Source organism: Gallinula chloropus, assembly GCF_964237585.1.
Source record: "Gallinula chloropus genome assembly, chromosome: 2".
Taxonomy (NCBI): Eukaryota; Metazoa; Chordata; class Aves; order Gruiformes; family Rallidae; genus Gallinula; species Gallinula chloropus.
Window position 1 is genome coordinate 26,388,882 of NC_140086.1, and position 21,630 is coordinate 26,410,511.

The following is a 21,630-nucleotide window of genomic DNA, read 5'->3' on the forward strand; positions in this document are numbered from 1 at the left end:
GGAAAAGAGGGCTAATTATGAATTGCATACATGGGTAACTGTATGCTGAATGGAAGAAAGGGATGGCTGGTTCTAAATGGCTAGCGCTGTTTTCCAGAACTTTCCAACATTACAAATTTGTATCAGTCCAATGGATGAAGGCAATGTTGCTGAATTTATATTTTTGATTTTGTAGAGATCATTGTGAAGAAGAATCAAGGACTGTTTTCCCCAATCCAGCTCTAGAATTACCTTATGAACTGTCATTAGTGTAGTAACCTAACTCTTGGCTTCTGCCTTAATTTGGCTAAAAGCGATCAGAACGTTATGGTATCAAGAAAAGATAATTAAAATCAGACATACCTGTAAGATGCCTCCTTCCAAACCTTGCCATTTAAGAAAGTTTCCTGCTGCATCAAATGAGGCTGCAACAAACTGCAGCTTTACATCCTGATGATGAAAAAAGATAAAGAAACAATTTAACTGCCACAGAGTGGACATACACATTCTAGGGACTGCTCTCTCATCATTTGATGCTTCCCTAGAACTTTCAGTGTAATGCTGAAGTTTCCCCCGCTTTGTCTTTATGGTTTTAATCTTGGTTTTAGTAGTTTATTTTTTTAAAAAAATATACTTTACCAGTCTTCTACAGCTTCACTGCTGACGTGGACTTCTACACAGGTAAAGATGCCCTAAAATATTCAGAAACCCATGCATATTTCTAATGAATAGCAGGCTGGGATCTTGAGGCCTTCCAGGACCTTCAGTGTTAGGAAGAATAATGAGTACTCTAGAAAGAACAGCTGCACTTGTGTTAAATTTAAAACACAACGTTTTAGAATATGGCTGAAAAAAAACTATTAGTTTGAGTCAATAAGAAAACTTAAGAAAAATTTGTCAGTATAGCAGATAAAGTGGTTATCAACTAGCATTACTTATTTTCTGCTTAGCCTAACTTGAATAAATGTTCCAGTTATTCCAACTATACAGTGAATTTGTAAAATGAAACACTTTTCTGTTTGATTCCTTCTTACAACTGTGCCAGTTAACAAGGCACTTCAGCAGACCTTCCCTCTCAGGGATGGATACCTGACTTTGTTAGCACTGAAATTACTGGTTTTCCTCTGTTCTTTTTTTCCTTTCTTCCCAATTCACTGTAGGAAAAGCCTGAAGTAATAGACTGAAAATATCTCTCATACAACTCAAGAGATTTGCAACAGAAATATTAAAGTTGGTATAAAAAGTAGGGATAAAAATGTGAGTGCAAGCATCAGAAGCAACACAAAGAAAGGCTTAAAGACCACACAGCAATAATGAACACTGTTCCCAGAAATAAGGCTGAGAAATGTGTTGTGAAAAAAACATAACACAGGCAATTTGTCAGCATAACATCCTGCACTTTGACATCACCAGAATGGTAGCAAGTTACAGCACACCACATATATCTTTTTTTCCCAATTAGCTCACCAGGAAAAGTGACAAAGGATGTATATCTTGCAATCAAGGGAAAAAGACAAAGACCAAGTAAACAAGACTTTGAAGCAAAGGACAATGCCATAACAATAGGGTAAGTACAGAAGATTTGTCTAATCACTAGTTCATCACTGCCAATCCAAAAAAACCTTGGGGACACAATGACAACTTACTAGCTGACATCCCTTATTTTTTGTGTCACACACAACTAATCCTGGTCAGATAAGCACATATTAGCCATATGAGAAAGTGGCATGAGAGCGTGAGCAAAGCAAATGTGTGAGCAAGACAGCATGAGTAAAATCATCTTATCAAGAATTTTTTTACATAAATATCACATTCCTCTTCTGTAAAATATCACCACTGTGTTTTGTTACACTAGCTGCCTAAAAATTATCTTTAAAAGAGCTACATCTGTAATAAATCTAAACCTCTTTATGTGACTATGTCCTCTTCCCCATGTCTATTACCCAACACCTACCTTATCTGTTCCTTTAAAACTGAAGATTGTAGGGAAATTATTTGCCTCAAGCACCTGAGATGCTAATCCTGGTTGATCGCCATAATACAGCCATGGAAGATTTTGCCTCCTGAAAACAATGACAATGTTTTCTCTACAGAAATATAAGGTTTTGCATGAAAGAATGTCCAAAATAATAATTTCCATAAAACTCCAAGACAAAGTTATGGAAAAGGCAACTTACCAGTACGCTATTGAATGAACATTGCCTAGCCTTGCTGTATTGACATAAATATACTGAAATAAACCACAGGCATCAGTACTTGAAGGACTCAGTGAATTCATATTCATCACGCACATATTTCCAAGAGCTTGGCATGCTGTTAGATTAGAGTACAACTGCAGTGGAGAAAGACAAGAACATAGAAAAATGATTATTTACCCCTCATTTTGGTGAGGCAGTAATAAAATTAATGTTATCTTTAATAAACTGCTCATAAGCCCTCATTTTACTGAAAGTAATTTTGTTATTGTCTAGGTCTGCAGATAGCAGCATGAAATCAATGCTCTAACTTTTTTCAGTTTTTTTTTTAACTAGATGGTATGATGTGTCAGGAATGTCATATTCTGCATTTAGAAAACGCAGTAAGAATCAAAATGTTTAAAACCTCATTTGGGTTGTATAACAAAGATGACTCCATCAAAGACCTAAGACTAACAACTGTTGTTGCATGTACGGTAAATATCCTTTCAGTTGCAGTACCTTTTCTGTTCTGTTGTTCCTAAACTATATTGTAGGTATACCATTGTTCAAGTTGTGGAAACAAACCAGTTCCACCTGACAGACAGAAGTGGTGCCTGGCATCTCTGTGCAGTGATCACTGTGCTACTATGAACTTGCCACCAACTATGCATTGCCTCTCTGTGGGTCAGGTCAGCCGCTGCACACACCACGTTCAGGCCGCACTGCTGAAGAGCTGAGCAGGCCGAGGAAGACAAGCAGGATAAACATGGACGTGATGAGAAGAGTCGCAGTTTGTTAGAAAGAATAGGGTAAGTAGGAGAATACATCTCAGAGCTGCGAGCACGAGATGGTGATGGGAGCAGCCACAAAAGTGAGCTGGGTAAATACTGAACCGACATCTGCTGAAGTACTGGCAGAGAGAATGCCTGCCAGCCCGGGGACTGTTAGCCTGGGAATCAGAAACATCCTTGGGAAGTGCATTCATACTGCCACCCAGAGCCACAGAATGGTAAACAGCGTTTGCATACATAATACAAAGCTAAAACCAGTGGTTCTGCAGTTTTCTCCATCAAAAACCAAAACGAATAACTGAAAGCCAAATAAGACATAAATACCAGCTGCAAATCAATACTGAATATGTAAGAAGTTAAATTGCCGAGAGATCCCTTACTAGATAAGCTCAATAACAATTCACACACCTACTGACTATTGAGGGATTTTTTTCTTTAACACCATTCACCTTGAAGATTCCAACCCTGGAGACTTGCATTAACATTGACTAGCACTCAATTCTTTCTAAACAGTCTGTATATATATCTTTCTTTCTTATCTACTGTTGTCTCAAAATAAGATTATTTAAAAATAAGCTAACTTCCAAAAAGTTAAAGACCATACTTCTATGCAGAGTATCTCTTCTGTATGAAAAACCAAACTGCAAACATTAATCAAACTCACCCAACAGGCAGAGGCTGAGGACTGCAGATTTTTCAGAAACCACGCTGATCTTAGTGTTATACCCTGTAAATAAGGAACTGCTTCACTTTCTTTGTTCAGAACAATTTACCCATACTGCAGTAGTCTGGAAAACTCTTGTTAGCTAAAAGATACCATTTATTTTTTTCTAAAAGCTTTATGTCTTTTGCAAACTCAGTACAAAGCACAATAATAATGCAGTGATTTCTTTCACTTCACCAAATTAGACAAAACATACTGAACAAGAGCAGAAACATTTAATTTTAGAATATAGATTCTGTGACAAAGGAATTTTCTTTACTGCACAAGGGAAGTACTAATGATTTCAAGGGTAAAGCATTGACTAGTTGGTAAATTTGTCGGGACCAAAAAATGCCAAATTAATTATTTCACAAGCAGCTTTTTATAACTACTCATATTTGAACAAAACATGTTTTTTGTACATACTGTAAGCAACTGAAAAGACATGTTTCCAATGAAATATTATTTAGAAGATGGCATTTTCAGAAAGCCAGAGCAGTATTTTCTATCAGGAAAACTGAAGATGAAACAACAAAGTTGAGACTGAAGCTGTGGTTGGGATAGTTTTCAGAGATGAATAACTCAGTAACAGCTGGTTTCTTATTAAGCAGGCATTCTTTAATGCAGCACTGGGGATTGTTCCCCACAGTGCTCCAAAGGGTTAGCAAAGCACATCAGTTCATATGCAAAAATACCATACATATTCATCTGATCTCCTAGAAAAGGCAGTCTTATGTTGATGACACTTCTCTGAATTCACCCTTCAGTGGTTGTCCACAGTGTTCCTCACACTGTCTGCTAGTTGAACTTTGGCTTCTTTGTCCATACATTGTCATCCATCCTTCTGTCCCAGATTCCCTGCTCCACAGAACAGCAGGCAGGAGTGTGCTGAGTGGATAATACCACCCGGGGTGTTTGTCTTTAGTAGTGTTCTCCCTTATCTTTATTTATTCATGGCTGAGGTTCACTTCTGTGTGTCCTATCATTCGCATACCTTTGTATAGTGCGGGCCCATTGAAGCCAGTGAGAAACCCTCCAGCTTACCCTTATCTTACTTTCAGGCAGCTGAACAGTGGTTTCATTGGGAGTCAGGGCATATTATTTGTTGAGGGATTTCAAGGCTCAACTCAGGTTTTGATACTTGGAATTAAGCAGCACTGCCCTGTTTAGTCTTGGCTGTACAATTCAAGTCTGAGCTATATACACAGCTCCCCATGGGTCATCTCTGCAGGGATAGGGCCTCAAGGCAACCCAAGGCTGAGTCGCTTTAACCCCCCTATGAGTTGCCTGGTGCACTAGACATTACCAAAACCTGTTTATGAACTCAGAGATCCTCACATTTCACCCTGTGACCTGAGTCACAACTGATGTATGGGTATAAGTTTCATCTGTGTACTTTAGTAGAGCCGTGTATTCCCCAGTTTCTAGGTGAACCCTTACCTGAGATACAGATTTTACCATAATTCCTTTAAGATAACTGACAGCAATACTTACTACAATAACACAAATGATAATAACTATTAATGTTTGCAACAGATTAGTAATCCACCCTTAAAATACCCGTCCTATTCTATCAAAAATATTTCCCAACCATGTGTGCTTAAAGAGGTTCTGCATCTCCTGTGTCACTTCAGCTATCTTCTGAAGGTTTTCCCCAAGAGGTAGTGAGTGACACAATAGAATTGTAGTAAAGCTTTATGGATCACAGTAGGGTCCTAGTCAGGAACTGTCAGGAATTTAATCCTTTCAAAGACTACTTTTTGCTTTCTTTCAAGCAGTAGCCTTTCACATTAATTCATTTAAGAACAAACCACATTTATTAGCCACATAGCATTTCCTGAATTCAAAATTGCTTGGAAAATGGTCCTAACTTAGGCAGAATTCTCAACTAATAGAAGTTAATTAGATAAACCACCTCCATTCTTCTCAACAGAACATATTTTCAATCATTAGCCAAGTCAAGGAGCTCAATAATTTCATACACAATCTGAAATTCTATAGGTGTTCATTTTCTTCTATCAGCTTTACCTGTCTGACAACCAAAAATGTCCCTTCAATACTCTTATTTTATTCCAAATATTTTATATGAATATAAATTTTACCTACTAAAAATAAAAAAGAAAAAAACTAACTCAGAGGCCCTCATGGACTTTTCAGCATGTTTCTGACATATAACAGTGTGTTTTAAATAGATATAACTAATACAATAGGTGACATGCTACTTGTTTTGATACTAAATTCATGGAAATTACTTCCTTTTATTCATTTTCCCAGAGATCATGAATTTTCATAAACATACTCCAGTCAGAATACTACTTTCCTGATCTACATGTCTACACTCTATCGTGATGCAAACTACCTTGCAATCAGCATGAGCAGACAACAAAGCACCACCTTTGTTTTTCAGGAATGGAATTTAAAAGACTTACTAAAAATAAATACTGAAATAGCTTGAAAATGTTTTAGAATAAACACACTTACTAGCTGTCCAAAACGAACGGTTGGAAGCGCCTTTGGGGGTAAGCTTTCAGTAGCACTGAAACACAATCCTCCAGTCTGGGAAAAAAAAAATTAAAAATTTTAAATTTATACATGTGTGTCTTGGCTTCTGGCTGGGACAGAGTTTTCACAAGAAGCTGGTAGGGCATGCAGCCAGGATAACTGGCCAGACTAGCCAAAGAGGGTATAACCTTTTCTGACCCTCAAAACAATAAGCACTCTTCTACTTACCAAAGTGTTTGGGCTGTTGCAATCACAAGACTTGCTTACATTGATGAATGTTTGTTCACATCTTACACACCTACGATCACAAACATGAAGAATGTGCTGAAAGTGTGGTTAAGCGTGAGATTTAGTGCTTCATGAAAGCTGATGACACAGTACACCTGGTAACACTGCCAGCAACTTCGCTACTTCTATGTGAAATCCAGAAGACACTGCCAATTTGCTTCTACTGGCAGTGAAGTAGAAAATAAATAAAATAGTTAATTATCCAAATAATAATTCCATTTCTGCTTCCAATCCTAAGCCCACTTTTAGTAACACCGAAGCAAAACAAAGGCAGTGTGGGTCATAAGGACTTCAATGAACACAAAACATACTGAGTTAAGGATTTCCAGTTAGCCGCTTTTAGAAGTGTCATCCCAAGCAAAACGTGTTCCACAAGAATATTCTATTTCACAAGAACACAATTTAAATTTATCACGAAAAGCAAAGAATACTCACCTATTTCCTGATGCATCTGGAGCAGAGAAGGACTGCTCACTCCCATTACAACGTATGCACAGTGCTTCATCAAGCAAAATGCCGTCGACACTTCTTTCCACTAAGTGGAAATGAAAAGCAGCTATGGTAAAACTGCATGATACACAGTATGTCACACAAGTTGAGAAGTGTTAAAAAAAAGTGCCTGTGCAGATCTAAAATAAATGCAAAGATTTTTTAAAATAATAATCAAGAGCCCAACTTGCAAATAGCATCCTCTATAAACATACATCCACACGTGTATGTGCAGTGTTTTTAGCTATGCATGTGCAGCTTAGTTTTCATGAGGAAGGCAGCATTTCATGCTCAGTTTTGCTGTTCCTGTGTTATTTATTCTGAACCAAATTTCAAATGAAGGCTTCACTGTAAAGCCAGAACTCAAACCATCAAGTTTCGAAATTACTGGGAAAAATATTTGTAATTTTAACCTGAAATTAATCACGCAAATGTCATAAATTCAAAGTTTCAAAACTACATCTTCCAGTAATTAAATAATTAGGCAAAATATTTCAAGTGCAATTATATATTAAAAAAAAAAGACACAAAGAGAATCAAAAGAATTGCAATACGATGTTCCTTCTCTGTGATGACAGAATCAACTTTGCTCTCAGTATCTTACCATAAAGGCTTGGAAAGTATTTTGTAACTCTCAAAGTTTAAGGAAGTTGATCAGTATCCGCTCTTTAACAGATTCCTAGGAAAATTTTAAATTAATAATCTGGAGAACAGTGATTCTCCAGCATACTCCATTAGAAATGTAACCAAACTGAACATCAGTAATACTTTTTCAAAGAATTACAGGCACATGGGAAGTCTTTTCTATCCTGTGTCTTTGGAAATAAGGAAAAATAGAGCTCATTTCTGCTTTTATTTCTTTAGTATGCAAGATAAGCTAAAATACAGTTAATGCAGACACCAAAGTTTACAATAAAATTAATTTTCCTGTGTCTACTGCAATTTATCTGTAACTACAATACAGCATCAAGTAAGATGCACAGATACAGGGAAGCAAGTAGCAGGAAATTACAGATGGAGGCACGTGCCTGAGGGGGGTATGAAATCCTCTCCTATTAATGCACAGTAGCTTGCTTGGCCTGCTCAGGCTACTCTGTTCCACCTACTCACACAGGTATAATTCCTGTACTGCAGAGTACCAATGCATTATATACTTCAAAACATTTTAATGTTTTTTTTTAATTTTCTTAGCCTACACTAACATTGGTTTTATTCCAATTTTAATGCCTCTACCCAGTACCAACCAGCTTAAGGGAAGTGATACAGTAATACTCATTTTTGAATGTAGCATAACAGGTTTTATTGCAATGAATAATGATACATATTAAACTGCTTTCTGGAATGAGGCTTAAGATCATGAGGAATGTTGAATTTTTACATTACATATAGAAGCCTATATTAAATTTCCTTTATCTCTTAACAGACAAGTGTGTCTTAATAACCTCAAGTATCTAAACCAAGCACTAATATCTCATAACTTGCATATATTTCTTACCTAATATTTCATCATTGAGGCATTTACATTTTCCTTCTGAAGTCAGGCCTTTTGGGCAAATAATACAATTCCACCCATCTTGAGTGACTCCATTCTAAAATAAAATGTAAAACATCACCCAATATGTGTGAAGAATGCCTGATCCAGATGCTATTTATTAGAAAATGTGTTTGGATAATAACCACATTGATGTTAATGAAGCTTTTAAAGATTAGAAAAGGCTAAACAATCTGGCACAACTAATTCCTATGCAGACATAGACTGAAAAAAGCGTTTGTCTATCATAGCAACAAGATGGAAAGCATAGAGAAAATTACCTACATTACCCATTAGCCATTAAACACCTAACTTAGAATAACAGAACCATAGAATATCCTGAGTTGGAAGGGACTCTCAAGGATCACCCAACTCCTGGCTAAGCAAGAAAGAAGTATCAGTTAGGTTTTCAGTCAGAAAAGTTGTTCTTGGTGGAGGAAATTTTTTTCTCTGTTTACTCTAGCAGGAAAAAGTGGGCTAAGCCTGGCACCTCTGGCTCAACGCTGTGAATATGACCCATAATTATAGCTTACTATGTCCAATACCAAAACTACAAAGCTACCAAATTGCAAAGATATATATATATATATATAATTGAAGTAACATAATATCAGCAGCTCATTTTGAAGTCAAAAGATAAAGTATTAGGGACTACGAAGATATAGTCTAAATATTACAATAATAGGATTTATACAAATAATTGAATAAGATACCTATGAAAAGCACCTTTGGTATTCTATAAAACAGTGGTGTCCAGGCAAAGATAACAGAACATGAGGCAGGAAAGGAATGGAAGGAAATTAAACATTTAAAATAATCTTACTTTGCCTGTGGGGTAAAATTTATAATGAAAAAATGCCTACAAAATAATAGTAATAAACACGTTTTAAAAGAAAAAATTATGCAAAAGTTTAAAAGAAAACTATTATGCAAAATAATTTTAATAATGAAAAGTAACTTGCAATCAGGAGGAAATGTTAAAATTATAATAATAAATGTTAAAATAATAATACAAGAATTATTGGTGATTTTAAAAATCTATTATTATTATTGTTGTTGTTATTATTATTGTTATTATTATTATTGTTATTATTGTTATTATTGAAAAATGAATACTTACCGTATTTTCTGGGCATTTTTCACAAAAAACAGAGGACCCACCATTACTAGAAACCATCCTGTACCCTGGCTGACATACACATGAACTTCCTGAAAAAAAAAAGCACCATTTTAAATCTATAAAATCCTGACCTTCCCCCACAGTGTACTAAGTACAACTGTTATTGTTCTCAAGACATTAATATAGATTATAAAACAGACAAATAAAACAACTGAGATATGCATGAAAATCATCTTGCTTTTTAAAAATCTGTTCATGTTACAGTTTGTAGAGAGATGCTTTAGGCAAATGTTATTGGACTAACTGATGTATCAGGGTGGAACAGGCAGACAGAGCCTGTGTCTTCGTGTTGTGGTTTGTTTTCCTTTTTCTAAAATTAAACTGTTACTGGTTGATCTAGTAACAGATCTCTCTTGTTAAATCTTGACACAGCCCATCCTCTCCATAACACCAGCGATCTATGTTTGTATACAGTTCTTATGCTTTGAATAGGAAGTCAGTCCTAAAACTGAAACACGCTTATATGCAAAGGTTTTTCCAAAATGTAACTGTGGCTTGTGAAGTTATTTTAAACTCAAAAGCATTTAAAATTGAGCATGGGGATCAAAATTTATACTCAATGGTTTTCAAAGAGTAACAGAACATACTGAACATTTGGTATGAAATTAAAGACTACTTTCATGGCACATCATAGTGCACATCTGCTGGTACTCAACAGCTTTTTTTTTTTCCAGAAAGTTTTCTGGTCTCACTATCACAGACCAGTCTATTGTTAAACACATACTCCAAAGCAAACATGATTCTGTGTACTTAAACCCCCGTATTCATTATTATTTAAGCTTATTGAACCCTGCATGTAAAAATCGTTGAAATTTTTGAGAGAAGTTTTATAAGCTTTTGTATATGCTCGTGAAACCAGCTTTACACATGGAATATTTGTCAAAATGATCAACTATTCATATTCAATGGTGAGGAAAAAGCCCAATAGGATTCTATCAATGAAGAGACTTGAATTGTGACATTCACTCTGACAAAACCTAAATTTTTAGGCATGTTGCTTGAAAGCAAAATGCAGAGTGATGAGCAAGCCATGGAGTGCATGGAAGTACTTGTGCAGTCCTAAGTGGAATTCAGATCAGATGCAAACAGCAGACTGTGTGGCAGCTACCTACACTGCTCTCTCTAGTCAGGTAAAAAATAATTAAAAAAATCCTTGACCTGCCCCTGGAATTTTTCTCTCCTTGAGGCCCCTGAGTTAAGAGGAAGATTCAAGTATACAAAGGAGTTATGGATCTAGACACCCACACTACCAAGGGGTCCGAAAAACTACTACAGTTTATTTTTTTCTACAGGTAAACTACTAGAGAGTTATTCTTTCAAGACACCACGATGGTGCTGGAAGAGGTAACCAGCTTTTCTGCAGCGATTGTGAACACAGCCAACCAGATCACTGCATCTGACTGAGGTACCAGTTCTCAGGACAGGTGGGTAGTTACAAATTTGCTTCTGTACAGACAACACTGAACTCTTGCTTCTGTTGGACTATGCGTTTATAAAAGATGGACACCATCTTATGCCCTCAGGAAAGCTAACTTCCATCCCTGGTTTTCATTTAGTACTCCCACGGTGTGTCATGTGTGCTGTCCACATGCAGCCAGGTCTGAGGTACTGGGCATCCCTAACATACATACACATCTTAACAAGGAGTTTCAAGTTACGGAAACGCTTGGGAACAGAAAATCAGGGCCCTGTGGAATTCTACTCTGAATACCTGTAAACTCAAATGCGCCGGAGGAGAAAAGGATTATTAAAAAAAGCCTACAGGTGTTTCCGTGGGGTATATCCCGGGCACGGGCAACACAGCGGTGCCGTGACCACCTTGGCCTTTGTAAGCTCCTGGCCCTTTCCGTTGCTTTTCCAGACTTGCCCCTGAGGCTGCCGTTTTACCGCCAAAACCCGAGACCAGGCTTTGCACCTCCCGACGCTGGGGGCGGATTTCGGTGCGGAGCTGCCCGAGCTCCGCCGGCCCCGCACGGCCAGCGGGCCCGGGCAGCCCCGCCTTCCCCTCCCCCCGCGCCGCAGGGCCGGGTCGCTCACCACCGCCACTCTGTCGCTGGTGGGCCCCGCAGGACCGGCAGGCCAGGCGGGAGATGTCGAAGTAGCGGGTGTCGCCGCAGTCGGCGGGCCGCTGCAACGGGAGGGAAAAGCCGCGGGCGAACGGCAACGCCGCCGCCATAAACAGCGCCGCGGCGATCCGGCGCCCCAGCGTCGCCATGGCTACCCGCGGCCTCCTACGGCACGCTCTCATTGGCCAGCCGCCTCTCGTACGGCAAGCGTGAGGGGCCGGCGCAGGACGCGAAGCGGTCGGGGGCTGGGGTGGGGCACAAGCGCAGGGAAGGGCTTAGGGGTCGGCTACATAGGGCGGGGAACTCGGGGAGCCACGGAGGTGGTGCGGCAGGGATGGAGCAGCTGAACAGAGGCGTTAGGAGGGGTTCTTTTGGGCTTGTTTTAGAATATGGAGCTGGATGAGATCAGAGTGGAGAACCAATTAAGGCAAAAGGGGTGTGGTTTGTGCTTTCTGGTACCTCATCTCTAGAACTGTTACACGGGGTACAATACCAGCATAATACGTCTGTGCTGTTTTCCCCCGAGAGAAAACTGGTACCGGGGTGAACACACACAGTGCCTAGAGGAATGGGTGGATCCACAGCCAGTTGCCCCCTTGCCATTTCTCACCTACCAGGATGCTCATCTTCATATTCCCCCAAATTTACCATGTCCTGGATTTTAATTATTCTTTATTCTTCTTTCCTGCGTGGTAACTGCTTAACCATTATGATTCCCTGTATTAGCACTGCTTGGAAACCTATATGCTTATAGCACCAAATGCTTTATCCATTGGATTTCTTCTGCTGGGTTCAACAAGTTTTTAAAGGCTGAGTTACTCAGGGCATCTACAGATGTAACAGGTTTTTATCTATTGAGAACAGAGCAGACAAATACTGAATAAACCTGAACCCAGGGACAACACATACAAGTCGGGGGAAAAACCCTAGGATAAAGTAACTGCCACACCTGCACAACCAAAGCCTGCATCTCCCTTTCCCTGCACAGGGCCTTCCACCTTTCCTCCTTCTCCCCTAGTTCCCGACCGCGCCTGCCTTTCCTCCCAAAACCCAGACTTGAACCCGCCCCGGGCGAGGCTGGAAATCGCGCCCACGGCCACTGGAAGAGAAGCGCTGTGTGCAAACACCTTCCTCGGTGCCTGAGGCGCCTCAGGCCAGTCTGCACTGGGACTCCCGGGCCCGCCTTCCTCCCTGCCCCTCTTCCGCGACTGGGCAAGCACCGGAACTAACGGAGAGGAGATCTAAAGGGCAACACTCAGCACGCCAAAGCATCGCCGATGCAAGTGGCGCTGCCGCCACAGCAGCGCCGGGTCTCTCGGGACGCCGCAGGGGCCACCACTCGGCCGGAAGCGCCCGCGCACTAGCAACAGAGGGCACCCCCGTCGGCACACACCTTCCTCCCGCGCGCCAGGCTGCTGCGCATGCGCACCGACATGCACCGGGAGTGAGACTGCGCGTGCGCAGGCAGAGGAGCGGTTACGAAAGCTGCCTCTTCCGCCCCGCCTCCCGCGGGGGTTGTGTTCGTCGCCGCGCGGAGCGGCGCGAGTAGGGCCGGAAGGACTCGCGCGGGTTCTCTCGTAGCGGAGAAGGAGAGGGGGTCGCGCAGGCGCACTTCAGCTTCTCCTCTGTGTTGCTGGGGGGAGCGACGGAGGACGCCATCTTGGTGGTGCTGTGCCCGGAACTGCGGGGAGCGGGGCTCGGCGCGTAGCCGCTCCTGGTGGCGTGTCCGGTGGGTGGATGGCGTGAGGGGGAGCGTCCAGCTTCCCGGGGCGCTGGGGTTCGCGCCGCGAGCCGGTTCTTGGTAACCTAACCCTCGTAGAACCTCTGCGCGGCCGTTCCCCGGGCCACGGCCTCCTCTCGCCGCTTGGCTGGCCATCGCCTCTCCCCGTCCTGTGCCTCCTTTCAGCCCTCTCCCGGTGCCATGGCGAGGCCGGGCTTATTCGCGGGGTCGGATCGCGTTTGGCGCTGGGCGGCCTCCCCCTCGCTTCGTCCCGCTTATTCTCCCTTCCCTGTCCTGCGGCCCTGGGCTTGTGCTGCGCCGTCTGCGGTCGGAGCGGTGTAAGGGTCGGCTCGGGGCGGCTCTCGAGCGGTACTGCTAACGGCGAGGTGCCCCACGGGCTTTCTCCAGCTCGGAAGCGGCCCCGTGCTCCAGCCGGCCGTGTAGCTCACTCGATCTTCCTTCAGCAGTGCGAAAACTGTCATTAGCAACAACGCACTTCGACTGTTAAGGCTTATTTTGAAGACGATTGCTATAAGAAATCGTCCTCTGATCTACCGCTTGTTCTCGTATTTGTTCAGTTTTATGGTTGGGGCGTTTCTGTGGGTGGTCTTTTTAGCTTACATGTACACTCCATGCAGGTGATGTAGTCTCTCAGTGTAGTAAAAATCCTAGTCTAGTGCAGATTTAGTTATCTACAGTGTTTACAGGTTGGGATTTTTTTTAGTCACATTTCCAATTCACGTTAGAATTTGCTGAGGCTATGCAGGTATAGTTATAGTACTGATTTTTACCTGAATGCGTTTAAATTGGTGGCACAAAGTTGTTAGCATGTTTTCTGAATCCTCCTTCTCTGAAGTCATTGCTCAGTTAATTGGTCTTAGTTTCGTGTGGCGCTTTGATCCCAAAAGCCATGCTTTATGGTCATTCACTTTTAACTTGTTGGATGGCTTGTCTACACTTTCTGCAGTACTTAATTGTTTAATATATATAGTCAGTAAAAGCTTGTTATGTGAACTTTCGTTTCTGTTTGTGGACATCCTTAAATATCACATTGTGATCTGGAGTCACTGTGTCTAGTTTTCACCGCTGAAGGTTGTGTCTGTGGTATATCGTGGAGAACTTGCCATTTATCACCGAAGAAGTACTGAGGAGATCTGTTCTGAGTGCTGTTTAAAAATTGGGATAAGATTACAGAGTTGTGAAATTCAGAACTACTACAGATTAAATACATCATGAAGTAGCAGGGCAGCGGATTTCACTTTCCAAGACACGAAGGTCATATGAGAAAATTCCACCCTTGAATTCTCCTTGGGTTTTGGCATTGCCGACACATCTGTTGAGAAGATACAAAGCATGGGTCTGGCTGGGATGGAACTTAATGTTCTTCTTCATAGCAGCCTGTACAGTGCTGTGTTTTGGTTTGTGGCTGAAAGTGTTGACAGTGTATCAGTGTTTTGGCTATGGCTGACCAATGCTTGCACAGTGTGAAGGCTTTCTCTTTTTTTTCTCCCCCCACTCTGTCACCCTGGCCAGTATGCTGGGAGTTGGCAAGAGGCAGGCAGGGGATACAGCCGGGACAGCTGACCCCAACTGATCAAAGGGATATTCGTGCCATGTGACATCATGCTTGGAACCAAATCTGAGGTAGAGGAAGAAGATGGCTTTGTCTCAAGTGTTTTGGTTTCTTTGGAGGTGGTTGTTTTGGTTTTATTGGCCTCTAAAGTGGTGGTTATCTGGAGGCAGGCTGGAGCTGACTTAGCCTGTAGGAGGTTGTGAGCGATTTCTTTTGTTCCATGTTTCTCTTCACTGGTTCAGTTGTCTTTATCTCGACCCACAACTTTTCTTGACTTTGTTCTTCCTCATCTCGCTGGTGGGATGGAGCAAATGATCAGATTATGAGGTGCTTGGCTGCTGGCCAGGGTCAACTCACCGCAAGTATAGAGAGAACAGATAGATGATGATTAGTGAAGTAGACAGTTGTTTTCGGTGTGTTGTATTTACAAAGTGCTGATCCATTAGTTACAGAATCTGGGCTTTGCTCTTGATTTGTTAAGTTCAGGTGGAATGACAGTTACTTGGCATCAAGATCTAGTGCTTTATGTTTGTTATTGAGCAAGGAGTTTGAACAAGGTGTTCTCAAACATGTTGGGCTCTTGTTTTTAAAGGGATGTAGTCATTTGCTATAGAAGCTTGTGTGTGTTCTGAGAGTACTGTTGCATGATGTTAGGTAATGTTGAAAATTGGGATATTTTTAAGTCAGCATATTAAAGTGATTCTTGTTATGTTTGAAAGGGAGTAAACATATAGGAAAGCCAGTTTGTCTTGTAAATTGAAGCTTCTCCTTGTGGATATTTTTGCTCTTTCAATTGATCATCTTCACCGTGTACGTTAAGTGCAGTGCTGGACTGGTGAGTGGCGTACTCTTGTTGAGAAGTTTGAAATCAGGTGGATTTTGGAAGAATGGACACTCCCTGTAATCTTGAGATGGACTTGTGCATCTTTCAAGGACTCCAAAGAATTGAGAGCGTTTTTTCTCTCGATACACTGTCAGTCTGTTTCATTTCAACAGTTCAGTGTGGCACAGTTGATGACCAAGTAATCTCATCGTGTTTTCATCATTTCCTGAAATCACCTTAAATTTTGAATTTATTTTGCTTCTAAAATGGAAACACAAAGATGCAGTGCATAGCATCTCGGAGCATGGAAGGAGTTCTTCGTAGTATCCCAAATTGTGGGTTCATTACATGCTCGGCTTTAGTATTAGCCACTACTATGGATGAGCTGCAGCAGTGCAGTGCAGTGTGTAAAGGGAAGTAGAGATATCAGCCATTAATTATGTTTCGTTTTCTTTCCACAGTTAAGTTGATTTTACAGAATTTATCAGGTCTTCAAAGCAGAAACAGGTAAGCTGCCAAAAGCTTAACACTTCTGACTGTGTATTGTGACAAGATCATACACAGCCTTTTTTTCCTCGCAGACTTGTGGCTGGGAACTACGATATGCTCAATGCATGTGGCTGCTGCAGTTAATACCCTGACTACATGAAAGAAACAAAACTTGAACGCTGAGAAAACGTATCTTGTTGAACAGAACTAATCGCTGGCTAGAGCAACTTGTCAAAGCAGTAAAGTCATCATTGTTGGGGAATTAGTCCATTTTCCAGTGATGTAGTTATCCTTTTTCCTTTCTCCTTTTATCATCCTGTATTTTCTGTGTTATGATCACAAGAGTCCTGCTCAAAGGTAAACAGGATTTTTGTTGCTTAGGACTGGGCAGAGATCTCTGGCATATAGTAACTATGCTGTGAAAGACTTCAGGTGTTCTTTTAGGTCTCGTGGATGGTGAGGAGTGACTTAGGTGGATTCTGTTGCCCTTAGGATAAGGAATATTGATAGGCTTGTGCTGGTGGAGTAGCTAATTGTTCTGACTAATCTACTTTCAGTCAATCTTGTTTTAATCTTGTTCTTGTGCATTTTTGGGTGTTTTGATACCTTCTCTCAATTGAGACAAGGATACAATAAAATGGCTCTAGCTTAAGTGTTAAGATACTGTAATAGCTGAGTACTAAAGACGTCCTATCATGTGTACCTTTTTGTCTGCAGGTGATTTTTGCTGTGGGTTGAGCTCAGCATGGCTGTAGTCATCCGTTTACAGGGGCTTCCTGTTGTTGCGGGTCCTGCAGATATTCGTCGTTTCTTCTTGGGATTGAATATTCCTGATGGAGGTGTGCATATTATTGGAGGAGAGATTGGGGAGGCTTTTATTATATTTGCAACAGATGAAGATGCACGGCGTGCCATGAGCTGTTCAGGACGGTTTATCAAGGATTCGCGGATAGAGCTTTTTCTCAGCAGCAAGGCAGAAATGCAGAATACCATAGAAATGAGCCGGAAACGGTTTGACCGTGGGGGACGAGAAGGTATGCCTGGCTCTAGACGAACAGGTACTAACGGTTCTGGTGCATCAGGTATTGGAGATGTTCCGCATTTAGTCACGGCTTTTCCAAAAGGCATAAATAAACCTGGTTATCGTCCACCAAATCATCTGGAGGCTGGTTTCCATACCAATGGCACAAGACATGGTGATATAGGTATGCCTAAACCAAGCTATCAGCCAAGAAAGGATTCTCATCCATTTAACCCAGATGATCTTTACTTATTTCTACGTGGTATACCTTACTCTGCCACAGAAGATGAAGTACGTGCTTTCCTTTCAGGGATACGTGTGGATGGAGTGATTCTGATAAAGCATCGCAATGGTTTAAACAATGGTAATTGTTTGGTAAAATTTGCTACGCCTGGTGATGCCTTAGAAGGACTTAAGCGCCATAGACAATACATGGGTCAGAGGTTTATTGAAATATGCCCCTCTACAGAGGAACGGTGGATTGAGTATGGTGGAAGGGTAGATATGCCAAATGAAATGGATCGCTCTTTGTGCGAAGACCATTCTCCAAGAAGTTCAGGCTATATGCATCCAAGGAAGCATTCTCATTCAAGATCACCAAGGAGACAAAGAACACGTTCTCGTTCACCTCCCAGCCAGGAATATTACATACACTTAAGAAATCTGTCTACTAATCTGGAGAAGAGAGATTTGAGAGATTTTTTTATTGACTTGGATATATGCAGCAAACAAATCAAGTTTCTAATGGATAAGCACCAGAGGAGGACTAGAGATGCCTTTGTGATGTTGAGGAGTGAGAGAGATTATCAGGCTGCTCTGGAATGTCATAGAAGGGTTCTTCTCAATCGTTCTGTTTACATTTTTCCCATTTCAAAAAAGTCAATGTTGAAGATCATTGATTCTTGTGAGAGGAAAAGATCACAGGACAGAGATCATCCTGGACAGGGCATACCAGAAAAAAACTATCGGGAAGGTCATTCTGGCCCCAAGACGTGTGTTTATGTAAGGAATTTTCCATTCGATGTGTCAAAAGTTGAAGTACTAAAGTTCTTTGCAAGATTTGATATCGATGAAGATGATATTTACTTGCTTTATGATGACAAAGGAGTTGGACTGGGAGAAGCGTTAGTCAAGTTTAAATCTGAGGAACAAGCCATGAAAGCAGAGAATTTAAATCGTCGAAGATTCTTGGGAACAGAGGTATTAATAAGACTTATATCTGAAGAGCAGATGCAGAAGTTTGGTGTAAATATACCACTGTCTGCACCAAATGAAATGCAGAGTCATTCGCATCCGTATGACAGAGGTGAGCTTTCCCGGCCAGTCGGTTCACCATCTGGGCCACCACAAGGGCCCCCTGTACATTCATTTGGTCCGCCTGGGAACTTCAGGAATCCTCCTGAATTTAGGCACCCCCCTGAGGACTTCACATGCCCTCCCAAGGATTTTAGGGGTCCGCCACCCCTCATGGATTTTGGTGGTGACAGTGAACCTTTTGGCAGAATGGAGTTTGGGAATAATAAAATGGGAAATTTTCCTGAAGGAAGATTTATGCCGGATCAGAATTTCAGTGGTGGTTCTGAGCGTGTTGTTCCTATTCGATTGAAAAATTTACCTTTTAAAGCTACTCCTAATGAGATTCTGGATTTTTTCTATGGCTACAGAGTGATACCAGAGTCAGTTTCTGTACAGTACAATGAGCAAGGATTACCTTCAGGTGATGCCATCGTTGCTATGACAAACTATGAGGAAGCTATGGCTGCTATTAATGAACTGAATGATAGGCCAATCGGTCCACGAAAAGTGAAGTTGAGCTTGCTGTAAAGGAGGAAAAGATGATCTAGAATAGAACATTCTAGATTAGACAGTTTTGACAGTTATTTTTTCTTTTTTAATTACTGGAAGATGCAGAAGAAACAGTTTCCATCAACGGTTGTAAATATTATCTAGTTCAGTTGTGGAGCTCTTGGTTGAAGTATTTGTATGGTTAAGATATGAGAACTGTATTGTGCCTACTTTTTGTGGCAGAGAAGATACCAGAAATTCTGGTGGACATTGAATGTCTTACATCAAGGTCTAAAGGCATGGAGTTTTTTTTTAGTTTGCTTTAATTCCATGTCCCATGACTTTGCATCAAACAGAAATGTAAGTGCTGGTTGATTAACCACACAGACGGTTCAGATAGAAGAACTTCAGTGCTACCTGCGTTAGTACGTAACACTTCTTACTGAGGTTAGCTTCAAATTAAAAAGTGACTAATTTTTTTTTTTTTTTTTGTGTAGACCATCCAGGTTTTGTTTGGCTTCATGTGGTTGCCTACGTTCATATTAAAAAAGAACTTCTTGTTCACATTAGCTGGCTTTGCAACTTTTTTTTAAAATAAAGATATTGCCATTACATGTGTCTCATATTTAAAACTTGTGTAGTTTATGATCTTAACTGTTGTGCTCAGCATTACGTGGGTCTTGGTGAGAGTGTTGCTGGCTGCTGCTTCTGGAAAGAGTGAATTTGTCAACACAGCAATGAATACACAGTTTACCATAAACCCCACATTAATCAGATGGGTAGGCTTTTCTGTGCACTCATAGTATCTTTAGGCAGAAAAACGAATGTTTGAATTAGATCACAAATTCTGACTGCAGCCTTCTGAATCAAATCAAAACTTAATGAACACCTGGAGTGTTTTTCTTTTTGCTCCACATGCTCGTAATATTTATTTTAAGTTGCTAATGATGTCTGGATGAATTCCAGGTCATCTTCTGATCATTTAAAAATATCTGTCACTAGCAACTAAGCTGACAACCAGCTATGTTCTTATGTAAGAAAAGAAATACTTAGGCCAGTACTTAGAATGCTTGACTGGTTTGCTATCAGCATATTTCAATTTTAGAAATAAATGAAAGCTAACTTGTTTGAGGAAAATGGCATCCTCAAAATTTAGGCTTAGGAAACTGGTTGTGTGAATAAGGAATTTGTTGATTTCACAGTTGTACAATATAGTATTTGGAGTGCTAGAGCATTTTATGAAGTTTTAGTTCCCTCAAACTTAGAAGAATTGCATCTTGGTGATGGACAACTTGTTCTAATGTTTGCTCAGGCAGTACAAAAACCCAGTGTATTCATAGAGTTGGTGAGATTGGAAGGGACCTGTATGTCTCTAGTCCAACCCCTTTCTCAAAGCAGCATCAGCTAAACAGGTTATCCAAGGCCTTTCCCTTTAGATTTTTAATAGCCCTTAGGATAGGGACCCCACAGCCTCTGTGGGCAGCCTGTTTCAGTAACTGAACACGCTCACTCACTGGTGGTCAAACCTTAATGTGTTTATGTTAAGTCATCATTATTAAACTTACATGTAAACTCATTTAAGTAGAAGCAAACAAAACCAAGAGGCTCTTTGTTGCTTTATAATTTTTAAAAGACTAGCATAGCTTTATTTTTCTATTATTTTTCCTCTTACGTTCTAGGAAACAAAAATAACTTTGAATGAGAATGATAATGCCAAATCTGTATATGTAGATTCTTCTTTGCAAAGAAACTTAAATGTGGCCAAACTTTCCAAATTCAGAAAGCTTACATACCTTCTTTTGGTGTTAGAAGTGTACTGTTTTGAATCATCTGAATTTAAATGGAATTAAAAATAAAAAAAATTGTGCTTTTATTTCATAGCTGGTCTCCATTTAGACATTGATCACAACTCTTTGAGTGTAACCATCCAGCAAATTCCTCATCCTTTGAGTGATCCAGCTGTCATCCATGTCTCTCCAGTTTAGAGACAAGGATGTTGTATGGAACAGCATCAAATGCTTTGCACAAGTGACAGATGTCATCTACCTGGACTCTTCCCTTCCCCACCAGTGCTGTAATGCCAGTGTAGAACTCCACCAAATTTGTCAGGAGAGACTTGCTCTCTGTGAAGTCATGTTGTCTGTCTACCACTGTTGTCTGTCTAAACCGCTTCTGGTTTATTTCTGTAATCACCTATGCCTGAGCATAGGTTCCAGTCTAATCTGCTTCGTGACTTTGCTGGGCATGGAAGTGAGGCTGATGGGCCAGCACCTTCAAGGGAATGGCAACATAGGAATGGATACAAGACTGCATTGTCTAGGTGGCAGTAGGCAAAAATATCTATGAGCAAATGGAATACTGTCATTCTTGCAGTAACCATGCCATAAGAAAAATATTTGCAAAAGATTTTATTCTGTAATTACATTCTAAATTCTTCTGGCTTTAAAATACTTGCATCAGTGTCTTTTTCATCTGTAGATTAGAGGTCACACAATTTCTGTCCAGTCTGTAAA

General features: G+C 40.8%; 2 protein-coding genes across 2 annotated transcripts in view; one reads left to right on the plus strand and one right to left on the minus strand.

Moving 5' to 3' along the window:
• Positions 1-11,855, minus strand: part of TMEM67 (transmembrane protein 67) — a gene marked incomplete at both ends in the record, with an annotated part of 31,373 nt that extends 19,518 nt beyond the window's left edge. The window contains 10 exons of the mRNA XM_084280291.1: positions 343-429; positions 1,934-2,042; positions 2,157-2,311; positions 3,612-3,674; positions 6,132-6,206; positions 6,381-6,450; positions 6,876-6,975; positions 8,425-8,518; positions 9,581-9,669; positions 11,678-11,855. Of these exons, the coding sequence (XP_084136417.1) occupies positions 343-429; positions 1,934-2,042; positions 2,157-2,311; positions 3,612-3,674; positions 6,132-6,206; positions 6,381-6,450; positions 6,876-6,975; positions 8,425-8,518; positions 9,581-9,669; positions 11,678-11,855 (1,020 nt within the window). The remainder of the gene's footprint in view (positions 1-342; positions 430-1,933; positions 2,043-2,156; positions 2,312-3,611; positions 3,675-6,131; positions 6,207-6,380; positions 6,451-6,875; positions 6,976-8,424; positions 8,519-9,580; positions 9,670-11,677) is intronic.
• Positions 11,856-16,289: 4,434 nt separating this feature from the next.
• RBM12B (RNA binding motif protein 12B) lies at positions 16,290-19,683 on the plus strand. Its single transcript, XM_084260582.1, has 2 exons — positions 16,290-16,329; positions 17,029-19,683. Exon 2 carries the CDS (start codon positions 17,057-17,059, stop codon positions 19,154-19,156), a length of 2,100 nt encoding a protein of 699 aa, XP_084116708.1. The 5' UTR covers positions 16,290-16,329; positions 17,029-17,056; the 3' UTR covers positions 19,157-19,683.
• The last annotated feature ends 1,947 nt before the right edge of the window (positions 19,684-21,630 follow it).